We start from the raw sequence: 19,478 nt of genomic DNA, 5'->3' as shown, positions 1-19,478 counted from the left end.
ATTTGCAATAAAATAATTTTGGAGTGTGGCTGCTGCATAATGTAGTGACCTTCTAAGATTTAAACTGAAAGGTCACTTAGAAATAGAAAATGCAAACGATATTTTTGATGAAGAATCTCATGTGAAACATGTTGGTTTTACTCAGCAGGAGTGAATCTATCACTGTACAGGAAAACATTATTCCCTTACACTGGTATTAATTACACTGCAGCAATCAAAATTATGCTGGAAACTGGATGAAATTAGATATGGTAGAACACAGACAAGGGCCCAATGCCTTCTTGTTCCTTTGATGACTCACGGATTCTGAGAAAGAACTTGTATTTGTTGTATAACATCAATAAAACCCTGCAAGAAACTTCCAAAAAATATGAATATACAAATTATATTGTGACACATGATTAAAGGTTTGATCAAAAGCAAACATTGAAAAAAATGCTCTTTTAAAAAAGGCAAATGGAGGTGCAGACACATTTAGAAGGACAATTCCAGATCTTAGGCATGAGTGGTAAATGTTTGTGTAACTAAGTTAGATAATTCAGGAGGGTCAGCTTTGATTTCTTTGCCGCATTAGCTGCTTTGAGTTGCAGTGAGAATGTAAAGCGAAGTTACTTCAGTGAATTACCAAAGGTATTTCCAACAAAACCTACTGGGGTTCTCCACCTGACTATAGTGATCCCCAATTGAGAGGGCAGGTATGAACCATGTGAAGCCATCAGTGGATTCACCATGATGACTCCGTTCAGGAAATCATCCTTAATACTCAGTCCAGACTAACAAAGACCACCACTTGGATGAAACAGAACTTGAAAATTTCCCAGTTCTAAGTCATAATCACTTAAAAACACAGAAGGCCGACTTTGAAAAATGTTTTTATTCTTTTTCCATTAACAGTATTTCTGAGTTGGCAGTGAATGCCAACAATGTACAATTTATACTTTAATTTGTTTTGCTTTAAAAAAATGTAGCACATTAAAAAATTGTGATGTGCATTTATAACTGTGGGTTTGACGGTAGTATAGCAGCTAGCACAACACTATCACAGCTTGGGGTATTCTAGAGTTCAGAGTTGAATTCCAGTGCCATTCTCCAAGGAGTCCCTGTAAGTCCTCCCCCATGGAATGAGTGGGTTTTCTGTAGGTCCCTCCCACAGTCCAAAGACGTACCAGGTGTCCCAAGTTGTCCCATGATTAGGTTAGGGTTAATCGGGTTGTCAGGGGTTTGAAGGGCCGGGAGAGCCTAGTCTGCACTGTATCGCTAAATAAATAAATTATGCTTCACTGGACTAAGTATAGAACTGCATTGGAAAGTCAGGTCAACAGCAAGGTGCACTGCTTAATGGAGTGAAGGTGCCAGAAGAGTAAAAGCAGGAGTGAGAACTGACATAAACAGAAGACCAGAGTACAGAAACAGACTTTTCAGCCCATCATCTCCACCCTGACTATCAAGTCTCATTAATCCAACAGTTGTCATTGAATAAACCGACTAAGCTTCATGCATCCCATGGTGCAATACTAACATTGGGTGAGTTGCGATGGGAGTCATATCATTGTACTGTAGGCCATCCAGAGCACTGAGATGCAATGAAGCAAAATTACGACTGTCTTTATGCACAACTAAATGTAGGTTTGGAAGATTCATATTTAATATGATTACAAATAAATGCATTTGCAATGATTCATGCATCCAAGATGGTTTTGAAATTTTCATCAATTGTCTTTTATCCCCCAGTAGTTTGAGCCAACTCACCAATATGCAAGCGATGGATGCTCCTGCAATGCTCGAGTAGGAAGGGCTGGGAGTTTCTTCAGTTCTTCCCTCGCATTTTCATTACTAAAAATGGGGACAACAAAGTGCAGAATTTATCATTAGAAGATGGATGTGAATTATCATTCTCTTCACAATTGATCTGCCATAATTATTCATTATCCACTATTTTTACATTTCCTGGCTGCTGCAACACAAAGGTGATACTTCCTAAAGTTGTATTGGCAAGTGAAATTATGCTCAAAATACATAGCAAGTTTGGTCAGAATTAATAAAATAGGCAGGTTTGGGCAGCATGGCAGCATACTGGTTAGCCCAATGGTTTACAGTACAGGCAACCCGGGTTCAATTCCCACCACTGCCTGAAAGGAGTTTGTACGTTCTCCACATGATTGTGTGGGTTTCCTCTGGGTGCTCCGGTTTCCTCCTTCAGCCCGAAGTTGCACCGGTTGGTAGGTTAACTGGCTATTGTAAATTGTCCTGTGATTAGGCTCTGATAGTGGGGGATTGGTAGGCAGTGTGGCTCGAAGGGCCTTCTCCACACCGTATCTCAATAAGTATATAGAGAGAGGGGCCAGAGGGAGAGAGATAGAGAGAAAGAGAAAGAGAAAGAGAGAGAGAGAATGAAACATTTGAATGCGCAGAGCAAGAACTATAACGGTGTAGTATATTTATTTAAATGCTCTTACTGAATCATGTAGTCACAGCAGTTTAGTGTGGGTGCGACTAAAACACACGTGCGTGAATGCCCGCACTTAGGATGACCATTCAATTCACCACATGATAAGCTGGCCGCATGTGCTCTTGCCACATTCTCTCAATTGTGATACGCTACAGATATCCCCATTTTCTAAACTAATTACACTATGACCTGAGATGATCATTTCCTGTACCCTGGCATCATGTCTACACCACAGATTGCAAATTAAAACTGGGATCGTCAATGCCAAGCAAAATGGCATTTAACTTTACAGTACTAAATGACCACGATTCAAAATTATGAGCACTCATCTTTAACAGTGGGTTTCCCTTGCTGTCAAATATTCTTTATTAAATGGTAATCAGATCTTCTACCCTCTGATATCCCACTGTGTCCTTATAAATAGCCCAATAATTTTGGAACTACTTCCAAGGCAGACTGAAAGCAATTCACTGTTGCCAAGATTGCAATCAAAACCTAATCAACCAATACAGGATGATCTAGAATTCGTTATTTCGTTAGATGCCTTTATTCAAAAGATAGGCAGTCAGACAATTATTTAAGGTTTGCAACAAATCTACATGCAGTCGCCAGTTCATCAGGTACACAAGCTTGATAATGTATCCAATCATGTGGCAGCAACTCAATGCATGAAAGCATGCAGACAGGGATAAGAGGTTCAGATCTTGTTCAGACGGGGCAAGAAATATGATCGAAGTGACTTTGACGACGGAATGATTGCTTTTGCCAGATGGCGTGATTTGAGTATCTCCGAAACTGCTGATTTCCTACACAACAGTCTCTAGACCAGGAGTTCCCGACCTTTGTGCCATGGACCAATACCATGAATCAAGGGGTCTGTGAACCCCAGGTTGGGAACCCCTACTCTAGAGTTTACAGAGAATGGTGCAAAAAACAAAAAGCAAAAAAAAAAACCCTCCAGTGTGCAGCATATGTGGGCAAAAGCACCTTGTCAATGAGAGAATGGCCAGACTGGTTCAAGATGACAGGAAGGCAACAGTAACTCAAATAACCACATGGTACAACAGTGGTGTGGAGAAGAGCATCTCTGAATGCAAAGCACGTCAAACCTTGAACTGGATCAGCTACAGGAACAGAGACCACAAGCGTACAGAAATACACTTTATTAGATACCTCCTGTACCAAACAGAGTGGCCACTCAGCAAGCTTGTCTGCTTTAGGTTAGGTATCAAGTTTCCACATTCTCTCCATTTCCTCTGATTTCACTCAAATACCGCAAGTCGTATGGAAAGCTTATGGTCGCTTAATGCAAGTTAATGGTTAAAAAAAAGGATCAAAATTCAAAGCTGAAAGTAAAATTTATTATCAGAGTACATACGTGTCACCACATACAACCCCGAGATTCTTTCTCCTGCAGGCATACTCAGCAAATCTATAGAAAGTAACTAAACAACAAATGAAAAAGAAGCCAATGGTAGAAGCCTGGAATGTGTTGGTAGGTGAAATGGTGGAAGTAGATACAACAGCCAAGTTTAAGAGGTATTTAGACAAGCAGGGAATGGAGGGACACAGACCACATTTGGGCACCATGGTCAGTACAGACATTGTAGGCCAAGAGTATGTTCCTGCTCTACAATGTTCTTTGGCTTTAGGTAGAATAAATCTCAGGAATACAGTCAAAGGGAGAATTTATCTAATGGATTTTCTCTCTGGGTGCCAGTGTGAATCTAATGGGCTGAATGGCTTCCTCATGAGTTTTAGTTTCTCTTCAGTGGAATTAAGTTTCACTCACTCCTATGACCAGTCATGCCTCAATTACACACTCAACTGCTTCAGCGCTAGGAAGAGACTAAGTATAAACCAAAACTTATAGACTGAGTGCATTCATTTTTAAACAGAAGTTAGATCTGATTATTCATTTAGTCGAATTTGTTAACAGTTCACAGACACAACTTTCCCCCATGCTTTGATCGCACGCGCAGCAATCTGTAAGCATGTTGTTTGTGTGTCTGTGCGTGCAGTAAACGGCATGCCTGCTTGCCTGTCTACCAAAAATACGTGTATATTTACTTTGCCCCTTCAAAGAAAGCATCCAAATTTAAATTCCTGAGCTCAGTGTAGATCCTTTGAAAGTCCTAAATGGTGCAGAACTGAGCAATGTTATCATTTTAGTAAAATAAATAGTTACACAAGCTTTGCTTTTAACCCTGCCCACAAAGTTAAATAAATGGCAACAGCTGACTGCCCTGATTAATGTTTCTTAAGGGTTATTATATCAAACAACATCTAACTGCAAGGTCACCTTCGTTTCTAGCAAATGAATGCTATACGAATCCATCCACTTGGAGCAAAGTATGAAAGTTGAAACTGTGTAGTACTAGGATTAACATATTTTACACAAATATACCATACTTAATCCTTATTCATGTACAAATCCCTTGTTATACAATACACCACTTCCTTTTTTACATATTCATCACTAGTACATAGAATTTTTTACATATTTCAAACACTCCCCTCATTAATTTCATAAATTGATTTATTCCTAATTGATACTGAAAATTAGCATGCAATAAATAATTTTAGCACACTTTTATGCTCAACTGAGTAGCTAATCTCAGAAGGCAAGCAAATAATTAATAGTGCATGATGATCTCACCTAACCATTTTAGATCAAATGGTCTAAAATGACAGAAGATAACTGCGATCAGAGCAAATGGCAATACAAGTGTTTCCTCGTTTACAACAGGATAATGCTCCAGCAGCAAACTTGAAAGGATTGCATTTTCCCCACTTGGGCTAAGTTAACCTTCATAAAGAAACCAATGACAGGGCAGATTTCAAATAAGAGGAAATTCTCCAAGTAAATTATATCTTTAAAGTGCATCTACCATTCAGCTACCTGGTCTGTAAGCATTTCCACATTTGGGTTTCTACCTCAGTTTTCCAATAGTTTTTTAAATTTTACTCTAAGGTATTACTTGCCTTAGGGAAAGAGCTAACAGGGTATTTGCTTTTCAAAGGAGTCACACGAATTAAAGCTAGATTATTTCTGACCTCAGCTCTGGAGTTTCTGATTTTAAAGGAGACAACTAAATAAGAGCTTTGCAAGTATAATAAGACAATAAAATCTAAAGAGTGAGACAATATTCCTTCTAAGGTGTGCACATGCACAAAGAAATTTAAAGTGTGCACAAAAGGTTGGCATGTTAAGTATATTTCATGATCGTACACAATCACATTTCCTTTTCCGATTTCTGATGAGGACGTGTTGACAATATGGAATTTGCAATGATATGTCTGCAAATTTTAAAACCTCTTATCTATACTGTTTTAATTGAAGAAATTATTCACTATGTCAAATTCGAAAGAAGCAAAGGGCGTGAAACGCACAAGAACCTCTAGTTCATTTAAAGCAGAATGGCTTAATGAGACAGTAGATACTGCTACACCGAAAGCTCATGAGATCAGGAATGTGCAGCTAAGAGAAATACTTATATACAATACAGAAACTGGTGTTACCTGTGTGTATTGCTGTGATGCACAAATTGCTGGAGAACTTGCAAGTGGGAAGAAGATTAGATTAGATTATGAGGACACTCAGTCCTCGTTTATTGTCATTTAGAAATGCATGCATTAAAAAATGATACAATGTTCCTCGGGTACAATATCACAGCAACATAAGACAGACCAAGACTAAAACTGACAAAACCACATAATTATAACATATAGTTACAACAGTGCAAAGCAATACCGTAATTTGGTAAGAGCAGACCATGGGTACTGTAAAAAAAAATGTTTCAAAGTCCCGATAGCCCCAACATCTCACGCAGACAGTAGAAGGAAGCAGCTCTCCCTGCCATGAGCTTCCAGCGCTGCAAACTTGCCGATGCAGCATCCTGGAAGCACCCGACCACAGTCCAACTATGAGTCCGTCCGAAAACTTCGAGCCTCCGACCAGCCCTCCGACACCGAGCACCATCTCTGCTGAGCACTTTACCCCGGCCCTGGCCGCCAAGCAACAGGCAAAGCCGAGGATTTGGGGCCTTCCCCTCCGGAGATTCTGGATTACACAGTAGCAGCGGCAGCGAAGCAGGCATTTCAGAAGTTTCACCAGATGTTCCTCTGTGCTCTCACGCCCGTCTCCATCAAATCAGAATTGTGCACGGCTTCCTACTTGACAGATTACAGATATTCATCACCAGAGAGGCTATGCGCGCTGTGCCGTGCCACCATCTTCTCCTCCTCCTGACTCAGGGGAGGGGAGTGGAGTAATATTTGGAAACAACTTTCTAAAAGCATCATTCAGCAAGCAAATCACATGTGGATGGTGTGCAAAAGCTCCGGAAAGAAAATCCTTCATTACCCGCTACAGCCCTGCTACATATATTTTGTGAGAGTGCAGATGAACAAGAGTGAAAATGATCAAACCCAGATGAGATCAATGTTCTTATTGACAGTTATTTTATTTCTTTTAAACAATGAACAGCAAACTAGATGCGGTAGTTTATTATCAGAATATCTTCAGGTTTACTTCCACTTAAAAATTCAGTGTGCACATGTTGTTGTCGTCACTGGGCAAAAAAATTGCACAAGATCGTTGCACGCACTGGTCATTACAGATTTGAGGGGACATTGGGGTGAGGTATGTTCCAGTGATTTACATCATATAAAACCAAACACCAGAATATTGATAGCCTAAATATACATCTCATGAAAGCAAATTATTTAAAGTGGTTATATTATAATGGTTGGATAGTGGAGACACAAGTCCTGGAAAGACTGAGGCAACAGCAAAGTTTATGTTGGTAGAAAGAGCAGCAGAATGGATTAACTAACTTTCTACGAATAATGTTCCACCAATTCCATCAATAACGTTAGCTATCCTTTGATGAAGACCATAAAGTATTCTTCAATTACATACGATGAATTATTTTGGACAATCATTTTCAAATTTAAATTTAAAAATTAATACTAGTAAAAGTAAACTAATGTTTAACCTGTTTTATGTCTTTTCCCCTTAAATAAGGAGGTAATTATTTAAAATATTGGTTTGATGCTGGTGTTAAAATAAAAGGGCAAAAAAAATGTTATGGTCATTTCTAACAATTTTCCAACTCAAATCTTCAGTGGAATTATAACAAGAAACAGGAGCTTTCATTTGCTGCTAATAAGCAATTACTTTGTTACTTCAAGTTACTTTATGTTTCGAAGTTCAAAGTCAATTTATCATCAAATATAAATATGTCACCATATATAACCCTGAGATTCATTTTCTTGCAGGCATACTCAATAAATCATATAATCATAATGGAATCAATGAAAGGCCCCACCAACAGGATGGATAACCACTGTGCAACAGACAACATACTGTGCAAATACAAAAAGAAAAATAAATAATAATAAAGTAATCAATAAATATTGATAACATGAGATGAAGAGCCTTGAAAGCAGGGGTTCCCAACCTGGGATCCATGGACCATCGGTTAATGGCACAGAACCACATTATAAAAAGGTTGGGAAACTCTGCTTGAAAGTGAGTCCATAGGTTGTGGGAACTGTGTACAAATGAAGTTATCCCCTCTGGTTCAAGAGCCTGAAGGTTGAGGGGTAATAACTTCTCCTGAACCTGGAGGTGCGAGTCCTGAGGCTCACGTACCTTCTTTCTCTGAAGGCAGTAGCAAGAAGGGAACAGGACGACACACGCCAGTGGTAATAAACTTGATTCTGACCTGGGTGGCACAGGTCCCTGATGATGGATGCTGCTTTCCTGCGACAATGCTCAATGGTGGTGAAGGCTTTACCTGTGATGGACTGGGCCATATTCACTACTTTTTGTAGGATTTCCTATTCAAGGGCATTGGTGTTTCCATACCAGGCTGTGATGCAGCCAGTCAGTACACTCTCCATCACACATCTATAGAAGTTGTCAAAGTTTTAGGTGCAATGCCAAATCTTTGCCAACTCCTAAGTAGAGGTACTGTCATGCTTTCTTCGTAATTCCACTCACATTCTGGGCCCAGGACTGATCTGAATGCTAACACTGAGGAATTTAAAGTTTCTGACCCTCTCCACCTCTGATTCCGAGGACTGGCTCATGAACCTCTGGTTTTCTCCTCCTCCTCCCTTGCCGACATTGGATAGGATGTTGTTGCTGTGGCATCACTCAGAAAGATTTTCAAGCTCCCTCCTACATGCTGATTTGTCACCACCATTGATCCAGCCAATGACAGAAGTGTTGTCAGTAAAGTTAAATATGGCTTTGGAGCTGTGCTTAGCCTCACAGTCATAAGTAGAAAGTGAGTTGAGCAGGGGGCTAAGCACTCAGCCATGTGATCCACCTGTACTGATGGATGACAGTATTAAACGCCAAACTCTAGTCGAAAAAGAGCATCCTGATGCGCACCTTTGCTGTCCGGATGGTCCTGGGTTGAGTGAAGAGCCAATGAAATGGCATCTGCTATGGATCTGTTGTGCCGGTGGGCAAATTGGAGCAGATCCAAGTTGCTTCTTCTCAGGCAGGACTTCATATGTTTCACCTCTAACAATCCTTCATCACTGTGGATGTAAACACTGCTGGACGATAGCCGTCGAGGCGGGTTATGACGTTCTTCTCAGGCACCGGTATAACTGAAACCTGCTTGAAGCAGGTGTGTACCTCAGACTGCCAAAGTGATATTCCACAGCATATATTCTCATAATACACAACACTATACACTTAAAATATTTTTTTGCCACCAATCAAAAATACACCCCATTCCAGTATAGTATACCCATTCTGGAGATGCTATTACACTACTTAGTATTAAGCTCTAATTACACCAGCTGTTTAACCAGTTTGGAGATCCAGAGTAAAGCTTGTGAATGAAGCTTGTATAAACTAAGGTTGTAATGATTACACTGTAGAATTGTTTCTTTGGAAACTGTCCTCTGAATTGTTCTCAGAGGTCCTCTTCTCTTAAGCCCTTGATGCATCCATTTACCAAAGTGCCACTACAAAAGATACCACTGCTCCAAGTCTCCTTTTCTTCAATCTTTCGAAGTTTTACGCACACAAAATATATTTTCAAAGGCTGCTGTTCCCATTTATATTATTTACATTTTGCATGCATTTTCAAATCACAAGATTCAATTGATGGTACAATCAAATAAAGCACAGTAATCTAAGATTTACATTACTAGGTCATCAATAATTGAAATCAGACTTGACGTCAGTAAATTAAGTCAGAATCTTAACTAATTGTTTTAGATTCATAAACCAACCACCACTTTAATCTCGTTAGAATGACCTACACCCTGGATTGATTCAAATTAGTATTTGAATTGCTTGACAATTTGAGTGTGGCTTTCAGAGGCCAACACAACAATCTGTCAGTCCTATCAGAAGGGTTAGCGGCAACAAATATCCAAATGTCTCTTACTAGCACAATATCATTTAAACCTTTTAAAGCTCACCTATGAATTAACACTAAAGTCGGTGTTTTACACACCACAGATCAACCTAATCGCCCAATCATTTTTGGAAGCCAAGTCACTGGGTACATTTAAAATGGAGGTTGATAGATTCTGATTAGTAAGTGTGTCAAAGGTTACAGTGAGACTGCAGAAAAATGGAGTTGAGAGGAATAGTAAATTAGCCATGATGCAATGGCAGAGCAGACTCAATGGGCAAATAGCCTAATTCTGTTCCTACAGTTGAAGTCAGAAGTTTACACGCACCTTAGCTAAATACATTTAAACTCAGTTTTTCACAGTTCCTGACATTTAATCCTAGAAGTCAGTTAGGATCACTACTTGATTTTAAGAATATGAAATGTCAGAATAATAGTAGAGAGAATGAATTATTTCAGCTTTTATTTCTTTCATCACTTTCCCAATGGATCAGAAGTTTACATACACTTTGTTAGTATCTGGTAGTGTTGCCTTTAGATTGTTTAACTTGGGTCAAATGTTTTGGATGGCCTTCCATGAGCTTCTCACAGTAAGTTGCTGGAATTTTGTTCCATTCCTCCAGACAGAATTGGTGTAATAGTCAGGTTTGTAGGCCCCCTTGCCTGCACAGGCTTTTTCAGTTCTGCCCACAAATTTTCTATCGGATTGAGGTCTGAAAATTATGTCAAGTCTAGTTCATCCTTGGGAGCAATTTCCAAAAGCCTGAAGGTACCATGTTCATCTGAACAAACAATAGTATGCAAGTATAAACACCATGGGACCACGCAGCCAAAATACTACTCAGGAAGGAGACGCATTCTGTCTCCTAGAAATGAACGTACTTTGGCACGAAAAGTGCAAATTAATCCCAGAACAACAGCAAAGGACCTTGTGAAGATGCTGGAGGAAACAGGCAGACAAGTATCTATATCCACAGTAAAATGAGTCCTATATCGACATAACCTGAAAGGCTGCTCAGCGAGGAAGAAGCCACTGCTCCAAAACCGCCATAAAAAAGCCAGACTACAGTTTGTAAGTGCACATGAGGACAAAGATCTTATTTTTTGGAGAAATGTCCTCTGGTCTGATGAAACAAAAAAGTTTGGCCATAATGACGAGCGTTATGTTTGGAGGAAAAAGGGTGAGGCTTGCAAGCCGAAGAACACCATCCCAACCGTGAAGCATGGGGGTGGCAGCATCATGTTGTGGGGGTGCATTGCTGCAGGAGGGACTGGTGCACTTCACAAAATAGATGGCAAGAGGAAGGAAAATTATGTGGATATATTGAAGCAACATCTCAAGACATCAGCCAGGAAGTTAAAGCTCAGTCGCATATGGATCTTCCAAATGGACAATGACCCCAAGCATACCTCCGAAGTTGTGGCAAAATTGCTTAAGGACAACAAAGTCAAGGTATTGGAGTGGCCATCACAAAGCCCTGACCTCAATCCGATAGAAAATTTGTGGGCAGAACTGAAAGAAATGTATTCAAACAAGGAGGCCTACACATCAGACTCAGTTACACCAGTCCTGTCTGGAGGAATGGAACAAGATTCTAGCAACTTACTGTGAGAAGCTTGTGGAAGTCTACACAGAATGTTTGACCCAAGTTAAACAATTTAAAGGCAATGCTACCAGATACTAACAAAGTGTATGTAAACTTCTGACTCACTGGGAAAGTGATGAAAGAAATAAAAACTGAAATAAATCATTCTCTCTACTATTAACCTGACATTTCACATTCTTAAAATCAAGTAGTGATCCTAACTGACCTAAGACAGGGAATGTTTTCTGGGATTAAATGTCAGGAATTGTGAAAAACTGAGTTTAAATGTATTTGGCTAAGGTGCGTGTAAAATTCTGACTTCAACTGTATGTCTTATGTTGCATCATATTCTGATCAATGTGACTAACAATAATAAACATTATGCATTCAGTTTTCATGTATTGACTAAAATTAAAGTTGTACAAGATGTTGGTGAGGTTGGATTTAGAGTATGTTTGCAGTTATGGTCATCCACATGCAGGAAATATATCAATAAACTTGAAAGAGTAAAGAGAAGATTTGCAAGCATTTAAAAGCGCAAACATGAGGAAACCTGCAGATGCTGGAATTTCAAGCAACACACATAAAAATTGCTGGTGAACGCAGCAGGCAAGGCAGCATCTATAGGAAGAGGTACAGTCACTGTTGTGGGCCGAGACCCTTCGTCAGGACTAACTGAAAGAGATCTCTTACTATCTCTTCTTTCAGTTAGTCCTGACGAAGGGTCTCGGCCCAAAGTGTCGACTGTACCTCTTCCTATAGATGCTGCCTGGCCTGCTGCGTTCACCAGCAATTTTTATGTGTTATTTGCAAGGATGTTGCCAGGACATGAAGACCTGAGATATAGGGAAAGTTTGAAGAGCTTAAGACTTTATTCCACAAAGTGGAGGGGAATGAAGGAAGATCATATGGAGAGGTACACAAAGTTATGAGGGGTGTAGACAAACTCCAACTAGATATCATAGGTGAAAGGTGAAATATTCAAGAGAAATCTGAGAAAACTTCTTCACTCAGGGAATGGTGCAACTGCGGAATGAGTTGCTAGCACAAGAGGTAGATTGGGCTTCAACTGTAACATTTAAGACAAATTTGGATAGGCACATGATGAGGGGGGTATAGAGGGATATGGTCCAGGTGCAGGTAGATAGAATTAGGCTGAAGATCAGATCAGTGTGGACTGATGGGCTAAGGAGACTGTTTCGATTTTGTTGTGCTCTATTGCTCCGTAAAATTAATCACTTCAACAACTGTGCATCTCAGTGCAGAGACAACTCGTTTCTCTTACTACCTTTCCCTTTTCATCTCTGCAAGCACAATGGAAACACAAATATTAATTCTCAACATTATTGAAATTTATGAATAGCACTTTGGAGGAACTGTAAAATTCAGGATAATTTGAATCTAACAGATTGTACTTTCTCACAATGCATTTAGCATGACCAGAACAGAGGGAAATTTCCTGCACAGTATATTCCATTTGATTATTAAAAGTGCAAATTAACCTTTGCAATAGCCATGAGAAAAAAATCACAGCTCGAAGGCTTTACTCTGAGCTGCATATGGTATAAATGAAAGAAACAAAAACAATTTTGCATGATTGTTGAGTAAATGATCAAATGATGACACTACAATCAACATTAGACCAATGCGGCATTAGAATTACTCCACTCGGGGGAATAGAGTAGAAAAAGCAAGAAATGATTACAGTGGCATGCAAAAGTTTAGGCACCCCAGTCAAAATTTCTGTTACTGTGAATAGCTAAGCGAGTAAAAGATGACCTGATTTCCAAAAGGCATAATGTTAAAGATGACACATTTCTTTAATATTTTAAGATTACTTTTTTTATTTTCATCTTTTACAGTTTCAAAATAACAAAAAAGGAAAAAGGGCCCAAAGCAAAAGTTTGGGTACCCTGCATGGTCAGTTCTTAGTAACACCGCCTTTGGCAAGTATCACAGCTTGTAAACTTTTTCTGCAGCCAGCTAAGAGTCTCTCAATTCTTGTTTGGGGGATTTTCACCCATTCTTCCTTGCAAAAGGCTTCTAGTTCTGCGAGATTCTTGGGCTGTCTTGCAATCACTGCTTATTTGAGGTCTATCCACAGATTTTCGATGATGTTTAGGTCGGGGGACTGTGAGGACCATGGAAAAACCTTCAGCTTGCGTCTCTTGAGGTAGTCCATCGTGGATTTTGAGGTGTGTTTAGTATCATTATCCTGTTGTAGAAGCCATCCTCTTTTCATCTTCGGCTTTTTTTTAAAAACAGACGGTGTGATGTTTGCTTCCAGCATTTGGCAGCATTTAATTGAATTCATTCTTCCCTCTACCAGTGAAATGTTCCCCGTGCCACTGGCTGCAATACAAGCCCAAAGCATGATCGATCCACCCCCATGCTTAACAGTTGGAGAGGTGTTCTTTTCATGAAATTCTGCATCCTTTTTTCCCCAAACATACCTTTGCTCATTGCAGCCAAAAAGTTCTTTTTTAACTTCATCAGTCCACAGGACTTGTTTCCAAAATGCATCAGGCTTGTTTAGATGTTCCTTTATAAACTTCTGACGCTGAATTTTGTGGTGAGGACACAGGAAAGATTTTCTTCTGATGACTCTTCCATGAAGGTCATATTTGTGCAGGTGTCGCTGCACAGTAGAACAGTGCACCACCACTCCAGAGTCTGCTAAATCTTCCTGAAGGTCTTTTGCAGTCAAATGGGAGTTTGATTTGCGTTTCTAGCAATCCTACGAGCAGTTCTCTCAGAAAGCTTTCTTGGTCTTCCAGACCTCAACTTGACCTCCACCATTCCTGTTAACTGCCATTTCTTAATTACATTACGAACTGAGGAAACAGCTACCTGAAAATGCTTTGCTATCTTCTTATAGCCTTCTCCTGCTTTGTGGGCATTATTTATTTTAATTTTCAGAGTGCTAGGCAGCTGCTCAGAGGAGCCCATGGCTACTGATTGTTGGGACAAGGTTTGAGGAGTCAGGGTATTTATAAAGCTTTGAAATTTGCATCACCTGGCCTTTCCTGACAATGACTGTGAACAAGCCATAGCCCTAACAAGCTAATTAAGGTCTGAGACCTTGGTAAAAGTTATTTGAGAGCTCAAATCTCTTGGGGTGCCTAAACTTTTGCATGGTGCTCCTTTCCATTTTTTCACTCTAAAATTGTTCAAAACAAAAATAATACACTAATCTTCCTTAAAATGTTGAAAGAATATTTCATTTTTAACTTTGACTTTTGGAGATCAGTTCATCTTCTACTCACTTAACTATTCACAGTAACAGAAACTTTGACCAGGGCTGCCCAAACTTTTGCATGCCACTGTATATGAGAAACTAAATATCTTAAGGATGTTACAAAAATAACTACACGCTTCATATTTTGGTACTTTTCAATCAAATAATTTGAGCCCATGACATTTTACAGGGAGTGACTATAGTAATAGTCACTTGACTATAACCAAGATGCCAGAGGGATTTGGTTTCAGAGGAAATTTTCAATTTTGGTAAAGTCTTGTTTATCAGCATTTACATAAACATTGCGCTACCTACTAAACATCTTCTACACTGAAGTTATGAAGTATTTATTCATTACAGCAAATGTGAATAACTGCTGCAGACAGAAAACAGGCTATATAGCATTTGCAAAGACCAGTGTCAATGGCCCTTCACCAGAACTAGGAAAAGATGAAAACTAAGTCTGCTTTTAAACTGAAGAGGGGGGGAAGGGAGAAAAACATGTTTTCCCCCCAAATTTCTAATGTCTGCAGGTTGTTGCTTTTCAGAAGTGTGAAATGAGATTTTTTTCTGCCTATTACAGTACAAGTTTCTAATGCAGTCATCCAAAGTTGGTGAAGCAGTATTCAATAGTTAGGTTAAGCAAGCAAAAGTCTCCCTTTTCTTCCTTATACAGATCTTTCTCTTATGAACAGTTTGCACCTATGGTTCCTTTAAAACGACAAATCATTAGCCATGACTAAAATTAAGTATTAATATGAACGGTTGAATTGAAACCTTTGTAAAATTCTTGAAACCTTCACTAGTTTAAAATGTGCTCTGACTTGGATGTTGCCACAGCCAGGAAAATTAACTTTCTGTTTACACTACTACGTATTTGCTCTATGTACAGCTGTGCATCAGGAGACCATCCCATTTTGGACAGGTTTACCACTTCATTATCTTTCTATTTTCCAATGCAAATGATTTGGATTTCACCACTGCAAGATGGGCTTCCCAAGGCTCAGAAAACAAACAATAAAAATAAAAGCCAGAACTTCTGGCTCCAAGAGAGCAGCATTTTTATCTACCCTACTGTGGGTTAGGGTGAAGTAGGAGACTTCAAGGAAGCCTTTGGCCTCCAGCCTGTTTATTGCTGTCTCTCACCAATCTGTCAGGATTGTCACCTCCTTTCACGGGTGATTCACAGTCTGCTCAGTATTCTGCTGTTAAATGACAGCCTTCCCTTTATCCTGCCGGAAATACTGTGGGCAATAGTTCTTAATCATAGATCAATGCATTAGATTCAGCTATTGTGTAACCAGGAAATAAAGGCGGCCAAATATCAAAGTTTATTTAATTTCTGTATGCTCAAGCACCAGGTCAGGCATGAAGGAGACACGGCTGTCTCCATATAAAAAAAACTGCTGGTGATCTGATTAAATGCCTTTTTTTTATATAATAAGCACACATAAGCACAAGCAGAACTCACTGAGTGAGGAGGAAGTTCAATGAAAAGAACAATTTAACTGATGTTTTAAGGGAAACCTTCATCAACAGGTGCCAACTTTTCAATTGTCAAAGTGAACAATAAGTTATTTATTCCATTAGCCACCTTGTCCTTATTCTGCTCTGACCTAATAATTACAATGTTTTTAAATTTGAAAAATGATTGGTGACAAGTTTGTGCACTGACCAAGGAATTACCCATGTGTGTTCAGCAGGGGACCTGTGAACTCAGAAAAATATTAACAGAACAAGGCAATATTCGGCTGGTACAAAAAGGCCAGAAAATCTAAATGCTTTGTACAGATTATCCCATACAGATTGCTGCTAGTGGCAGATAAACAGACTCCCCCTCCCCCCTCTCATTTTGCCAAAAGGAAAGTAACAACACAACAGCGGGCGCTAAGGTGACAACATGTCCTTACAATCTGGTTTGCACATTCCTGGCAATCAGCTGCTGTCCTCCATCCAGAAATTTATATTGCCACTAGCCCTGTGAAATGTGCCAGCGTGTAAAATTTCAAACTTCGAAAAATTCAGACTAAATATAAGCTTATGAATGCATATATACTAATCAACAAATTTTGAAACCATCTTCAACCTGAATTAAAGTTCACTGAATTACTAGTTACCTATTATAAGGAATTGCGTGAGATTAAAGTTATATGACAGCAATTTGCATTTCACTGTAAGTGGTAGGTACTAATGAAATTGTTGATTTGGAAGCCTGGAAATAGCTATCATAGAGGGCAAGGTCAAAAGAGATCAAACTCATTACTTCATAGTTTTGATGCTGTTATTTTATTTGACTAGTGGCACACAAAAAATGCATTGAAACGACCTCTGATCTCTCACTTGCATTACGTTTGATTAAAAAAGATTTACTTATGCAGTGCAATGTTATCATTTATAGGCTGTGTCTATATTCCAGGCTGCGATTTTCACATACTGGATGCAATAACAATCACTTTTGAGAAATCAACATGCTTTCATTTTAAGCAAAAATTCAAAATTAATATGTAACTATATGCTAACTCTTTCACTTATTTCGATTGAAATCACTTTCATATCAGCTTCCTTTGTCTCTGGAGGACTTGGTTGTGAGCTTTCAGTGATGGGTGTCATATAATCTCCGTCATCCTCTCCATGCTTGTGCAATAAAATACAGCTTTTTGTGAAATGCAGTGTTATCGTCTTATAATATTTCTTACAACGTTAAGGGATTCAGCTGCATCTGCAGCCCCTACCTCTTCACTCCAAGGTCATTTGTCAGCTTTAGTTAAAAAGCTGAAGTACTATGCTTCAAGTTCTCCAGTGGAATATCCATCCCTCTCAGGAGTATCACTCAGTCACTTTCTGAAGATAGGGCCACAGAAATGGAGCTCAAATTTTTTAAAATCATCAAATCATAGATATTTCAGCACAGAAATTGATTGGTAATGTGGTTAAGGTGTATAGGGAGAAGGCGCGAGAACGGTGTTAAAATATAAACAATAAATTTCAACAATAAGTAGATTTTGCCTAAATAATGATAAAAGACTAATATATTTATAAGTCAGGATGGTGTGCGACCTGGGGGATGTGGCTATTCCTATTTTTCTAAGTGGTAGATATAATGAATTAGAAAGGTGTCGTGAAGAAGCCTTAATATATTACTGTAATTATGATGATAGTACACATTGTTGCTAAAATGCACCAATGATGGAGAGCATAAATAAAATGGTGGAAGGGTGGCCAATAAAGGAGGATACTTTTTCCTGAAATTTTAGTTTTCACGTAGTTTGAATTACAACCATCTAGACAAGTACTAAGTATTCCATCACACCCTACACTTATATCCTGGGAATAGCACAAGGACTTGGTGTGCCACTTAATCCTGAAAATCTCGATGCTCTTTGGCCCACGGTATTTAAATGGGCGAAGACAACTGAGTTCCTGGTCATCACGACCACAGGATATTGAAGTTTTGTGATGGGGGGAAAAAGAGGGGAGGAGTGAGTTACATAGGCATTGGTAGCATGGGTATAGCAAAAAGAGTGAACTTCATGGGGTAGGCTGGAGATTTCACTTTTGTTGGACGTGGTCATTTGCTGACATGATTGGTGTTTAGAAGCAGAATTAGGCTATTTGACCCCCTGGGTCTGCTCCACCATTTCATCATGGCTGTTCGATTTCCCCTCTCAGCCCCAATCTCCTACATTCTGCTCATATTCCTTCATGCCCTGACCAATCAAGAATCTATCAACCTCTGCCTTAAATATACATAAAGACTTGGCCCCCACAGCTGCCAATGGCAACAAATTCTACAGATTCAACACCCTCTGGCTAAAGAAATTCCTCACCTCTGTTCTAAAAAAGATGTCCCTTTATTCTGTATCTTCCCAACCTGGACTCTCCCACCACCGGAAACATCCTCTCCACATCAATGGTATGTGCGTGCACACATCTTTTGCTACTAGCGTACAAAGGAATTAAAACTGCGCACAAAAGATTGTCACCCTTTACCTCATTGGCATGTTAATTATATTTCATGATCGTAAACAATCACATTTCCCTTTCCAGTTTCTGATGCGGATAACGTTGACATGAAGTTTGTGAAGATTTGTCTGCAGATTTTAGAACTGCCTTATTTATATTGTTTTTATTTAAGAAATTATACAGCGTCACTAGGCAAAAAATTGCACAGCACAAGATCTGAGCGCACACTGGTCATTCCAAATCAGAGGGAACGTTGCTCCACACCCACTATCATACCAAGGCCTTTCAACATTTGATAGGTTTCAGTTGTCACCCCTCATTGTTGTGAATTCCAGTGTACACAGGCCCAGAGCCATCAAATACCCTTCATATTACAAGCCATTTAATCCTGGAATCATTTTTGTGAACCTCCTTTGAATCATCTCCAATGTCAACACATCCTTTCCTCAATAAAGTGTCCAAAACTGCTCGTAATACACCAAATGAGGCCTCACCAGTGCTTTATAAAACCTCAGCATTACATTCTTGCTTTTATATTCTAGTCCTCTCAAAATGAATGCTAACATTGCATTTCAATAGGTACATTTAGTCAGAGAAATGTATGCAATATACATCCTGACATTCTTTTTCTTCACAAACATCCATTTGCCTTCCTCATCATGAATGAATGCATGAGTGTTACTTACTGCATTGTGTAGAGACAGAGAGACAAATATACATGACCATGTGTGCTGCATGGATATGATGCATGTAATGTGAAGCATATGCTGCCAAGTGACATTGCAGACCACACTCAAAACATGCACATGCTTTTTATTAAAACAAAGTGTTGATATAAAAGCACAGCATCC

At 39.3% G+C, this 19,478-nt stretch overlaps 1 protein-coding gene across 3 annotated transcripts in view; it reads right to left on the bottom strand.

Moving 5' to 3' along the window:
- The window catches only part of LOC134356790 (FERM domain-containing protein 4B-like), a 222,682-nt gene that overhangs the window by 60,272 nt on the left and 142,932 nt on the right, over positions 1–19,478 (bottom strand). For all 3 annotated transcript variants that reach the window (XM_063067932.1, XM_063067933.1, XM_063067934.1), the window contains one exon: positions 1,750–1,833. In XM_063067932.1, coding sequence (XP_062924002.1) covers positions 1,750–1,833 — 84 coding nt within the window. The remainder of the gene's footprint in view (positions 1–1,749; positions 1,834–19,478) is intronic.

Source organism: Mobula hypostoma, chromosome 15 (genome assembly GCF_963921235.1).
Source record: "Mobula hypostoma chromosome 15, sMobHyp1.1, whole genome shotgun sequence".
Lineage (NCBI taxonomy): Eukaryota > Metazoa > Chordata > Chondrichthyes > Myliobatiformes > Myliobatidae > Mobula > Mobula hypostoma.
This window is presented reverse-complemented; position numbering and strand designations above follow the sequence as displayed.